Raw genomic sequence first — 4,729 nt, forward strand, 5'->3', positions numbered from 1 at the left:
ATTATCTAGCAACAGCAAGCTAGCTAGCTAAATTGCCATAAATGTTTAATGCTTTTCGATCTGTCCCAAATTAATATACACTGCTCAAAAAAATAAAGGGAACACTAAAATAACACATCCTAGATCTGAATGAATGAAATATTCTTATTAAATACTTTTTTCTTACATAGTTGAATGTGCTGACAACAAAATCACACAAAAATGATCAATGGAAACAAATTTATCAACCCATGGAGGTCTGGATTTGGAGTCACACTCAAAATTAAAGTGGAAAACCACACTACGGCTGATCCAACTTGATGTAATGTCCTTAAAACAAGTCAAAATGAGGCTCAGTAGTGTGTGTGGCCTCCACATGCCTGTATGACCTCCCTACAACGTCTGGGCATGCTCCTGATGAGGTGGCGGATGGTCTCCTGAGGGATCTCCTCCCAGACCTGGACTAAAGCATCTGCCAACTCCTGGACAGTCTGTGGTGCAACGTGGCGTTGGTGGATGGAGCGAGACATGATGTCCCAGATGTGCTCAATTGGATTCAGGTCTGGGGAACGGGCGGGCCAGGCCATAGCATCAATGCCTTCCTCTTGCAGGAACTGCTGACACACTGCAGCCACATGAGGTCTAGCATTGTCTTGCATTAGGAGGAAACCCAGGGCCAACCGCACCAGCATATGGTCTCACAAGGGGTCTGAGGATCTCATCTCGGTACCTAATGGCAGTCAGCTACCTGGCGAGCACATGGAGGGCTGTGCGGCCCCACAAAGAAATGCCACCCCACACCATGACTGACCCCACCGCCAAACCGGTCATGCTGGAGGATGTTGCAGGCAGCAGAACGTTCTCCACGGCGTCTCCAGACTCTGTCACGTCTGTCACATGTGCTCAGTGTGAACCTGCTTTCATCTGTGAAGAGCACAGGGCGCCAATCTTGGTGTTCTCTGGCAAATGCCAAACGTACTGCACGGTTGGGCTGTAAGCACAACCCCCACCTGTGGACGTCGGGCCCTCATACCACCCTCATGTAGTCTGTTTCTGACCGTTTGAGCAGACACATGCACATTTGTGGCCTGCTGGAGGTCATTTTGCAGGGCTCTGGCAGTGCTCCTCCGGCTCCTCCTTGCACAAAGGCGGAGGTAGCGGTCCTGCTGCTGGGTTGTTGCCCTCCTACGGCCTCCTCTACGTCTTCTGATTACTGGCCTGTCTCCTGGTAGCGCCTCCATGCTCTGGACACTACGCTGACAGACACAGCAAACCTTATACATTTGTATACATTTAAGGCATTTAGCAGACGCTCTTATCCAGAGCAACTTACAAATTGGAAAGTTCATACATATTCATCCTGGTCCCCCCGTGGGGAATGAACCCACAACCCTGGCGTTGCAAGCGCCATGCTCTACCAACTGAGCCACACGGGACCAACCTTCTTGCCACAGCTCGCATTGATGGCCATCCTGGATGAGCTGCACTACCTGAGCCACTTGTGTGGGTTGTAGACTCCGTCATGCTACCACTAGAGTGAAAGCACCGCCAGCATTCAAAAGTGACCAAAACATCAGCCAGGAAGCATAGGAACTGAGAAGTGGTCTGTGGTCACCACCTGCAGAACCACTCCTTTATTGGGGTGTCTGCTAATTGCCATAATTTCCACCTGTTGTCTATTCCATTTGCACAACAGCATGTGAAATTTATTGTCAATCAGTGTTGCTTCCTAAGTGGACAGTTTGATTTCACAGAAGTGTGATTAAACTTGGAGTTACATTGTGTTGTTTAAGTGTTCCCTTTATTTTTTGAGCAGTGTATTTGGTTCTGAGTTTGTTCTGATATTTCAACATACGTGTCCTTATCGTGTCTGGTGTGGGGTACAAAATCAACATGCGCGAGCGGTTTGGCCAGCATGTTAAACATACAGGGATTCAAGTCAATCATATTTCTATATTTCCTCCTGCTGCTGGAGATTTCCACTCCAATCTCTACAACGTGCGCACTCACAATTCTCCTTGCCTCTCCTTCCGTTTGGTTCTTAGAGGCCACCCCTTGCCAGACCCAGATCCCAACTCTTTCCGTCTATAGCCAGTCCAGAATCAGATCCCAACTCTTTCCTTCTATAGCCAGTCCAGAATCAGATCCCAACTCTTTCCTTCCATAGCCAGTCCAGAAACAGATCCCATATATCTTTCCTTCTATAGCCAGTCCAGAATCAGATCCCAACTCTTTCCTTCTATAGCCAGTCCAGAATCAGATCCCATCTCTTTCCTTCTATAGCCTGTCCAGAAACAGATCCCATATCTTTCCTTCTATAGCCAGTCCAAGAACAGATTGCATATCTTTCCTTCTATAGCCAGTCCAGAAACTGATCCCATATATCTTTCCTTCTATAGCCAGTCCAGAATCAGATCCCAACTCTTTCCTTCTATAGCCAGTCCAGAATCAGATCGCATATATCTTTCCTTCTATAGCCAGTCCAGAAACAGATCGCATCTCTTTCCTTCTATAGCCAGTCACAGAACAGATCCCATATATCTTTCCTTCTATAGCCAGTCCAGAAACAGATCGATGCTCAGACCACACCGCACAGTGAAACCAGACAGCTCAGACCACACCGCTCAGTGAAACCAGACGCCTCAGACCACACCGCACAGTGAAACCAGACGGCTCAGACCACACCRCACAATGAAAGACAGACGCAAAAGATGTCAATGTTCCCAGGAAAAGGGAACATTGATTCACTGACTGCTCCTCTCTGGAATAGGATAGAATATAACTTTATTGTCCACACATTTAATTTCCCTCTTTGGGATCAATAAAGAACTTTCTTATCTCAATAATTGGACTTGAACTGAACATGCTGCCGACTGCATCCGTAATAATGCATCTCATTTATTCCCATAGACCTGGTGGAAGCCAAGCTGGTGGGCATCCTGGACATTCTGGATGAAGAGAACCGCCTACCACTGCCCAGCGACCAGCACTTTGCAGAGGCCATCCACAGCAAGCACAAAGACCACTTCAGACTGACGGTGAGAGCTTTGGGTAGAAGTTGCCTGCAGGCACGTATCTGGGATCAGTTTACCCATCCTGGATCCTAACTTGAACCATTTATATTGAAAAATGCTAAACTGACCTTGGTTCAGCTTTTAGTCAACTGATACTGCCTTGTCTAACCAGATCTTCATGCCGAGGAGTCAGAATGGTATTATAATAGACGTTCTGCTACTTTTTCTATGTGAAACATGATAGCTATTGTGAACCAGCAGCCTCATTCCCTTAGGGAACTTTTGTTCCTTTTTCTATACATTTTTAACAKGTGTAAAAATCCTGTTTGAAATGCTGCATTGGTATCAATTCAGACCAAAGGATTAGACTGGGCCGGCTGCAGATGTTTTTAGGTGATATTAATCATCCCTTTCATATTGAAAAGAATATTCTCTCAGTTGTTTATGGTTGTATAATATGAATCATAATGCCATACCGCCAGAGCTAGGTGAGTATCCTTTTATAAATAGTATCCACGCACAATGTAAAATCATACTGTTAGCACTGGTCATGCAAATTGATGAGGGTCTTATAGACATGTACACACACAAAAACCCACCAACACACAAAAACCCACCAACACACAAAAACTGAATGTTGGTTATGTGTTTGGTTGTGGGTGTGTGTGTTGGTGTGTTCTGTGTGTATGTGTGTGTGTGTACGTGTTGTTGGTGGGTTTGTGTGTGTACGTGTGTGTACGTGTTAGTGTGGTGTTGTGTGGGTGTGTGTGTGTGTGTGGGTTGGTGTGGTGTGGGTGGTTGGTGTGTGTGGGTGTGTTGGTGTGTGTGGGTGTGTGTGTTGGTGTGTTGGTGTGCGTGTTGTGTGTTGGTGGTGTGCGTGGGTGTGTTGGTGGTGGCGTGTGTGGTGTTGGTTGTGTGTGTTGGTGGGTTTGTGTGTGTTGGTGGGTTTGTGTGTGTTGGTGGGTTTTGTGGTGTGTTGGTGGGTTTGTGGTGTGTTGGTGGGTTTTGTGTGTGTTGGTGGGGTTTGGTGTGTTGGTGGGTTTTGTGTTGTTGTGGGGTTTTGTGTGTTGGTGTGGTTTTGTGTGTTGGTGGGGTTTTGTGTGTTGGTGGGGTTTTGTGTGTTGGTGGGTTTTGTGTGTTGGTGGGGTTTTGTGTGTTGGTGGGTTTTTGGTGTGTTGGTGGGTTTGTGTGTTGGTGGGGTTTTGTGGTGTTGGTGGGGTTTTGTGTGTTGGTGGGTTTGTGTGGTGTTGGTGGTTGTGTGTGTTGGTGGGTTTTTGTTTGTGTGTTGGTGGGTTTTTGTGGTGTGTTGGTGGTGTTTGTGTGGTGTTGTGGTGGGTTTGGTGTGGTGTTGTGTGGGTTTTTGTGTGTTGGTGGGTTTTGTGTGTGTTGGTGGGTTTGTGTGTGTGTTTGTGTGGGGTTTGTGTGTGTGTGGTGGGTTTTTGTTGGTGTGTTGGTGGTTGTTTGTGTTTGGTGGGTTTTTGTGTGTTGGGTGGGGTTTTTGTGTGTTGGTTGGGGTTTTGTTGTGTTGGTGGGTTTGTGTGTGTTGGTGGGGTGTTGTGTGTGTTGGTGGGGTTTTGTGTGTTGGTGGGTGGTTTTGTGTGTTGGTGGTTTGTGTGTGTTGGTGGGGTTGTGTGTGTTTGGGTGGGGTTTTGGTGTGTGTGTTGTGTGTGTGTGTGGTGTGTGTGGTGTGTGTGTGTGTGTATTACTGTGCAGGGTGTGGTGTGTGTGTCTGTGTG

At 46.9% G+C, this 4,729-nt stretch overlaps 1 protein-coding gene across 1 annotated transcript in view; it reads left to right on the top strand.

The window, feature by feature from the left end:
• The window catches only part of LOC111968897 (unconventional myosin-VI-like), a 130,972-nt gene that overhangs the window by 75,372 nt on the left and 50,871 nt on the right, over positions 1-4,729 (top strand). Inside the window, exon 16 of the mRNA XM_070445249.1 lies at positions 2,890-3,017. Within this exon, the coding sequence (XP_070301350.1) occupies positions 2,890-3,017 (128 nt within the window). The remainder of the gene's footprint in view (positions 1-2,889; positions 3,018-4,729) is intronic.

The sequence above is a fragment of the Salvelinus sp. IW2-2015 genome, linkage group LG9, assembly GCF_002910315.2.
Source record: "Salvelinus sp. IW2-2015 linkage group LG9, ASM291031v2, whole genome shotgun sequence".
NCBI lineage: Eukaryota > Metazoa > Chordata > Actinopteri > Salmoniformes > Salmonidae > Salvelinus > Salvelinus sp. IW2-2015.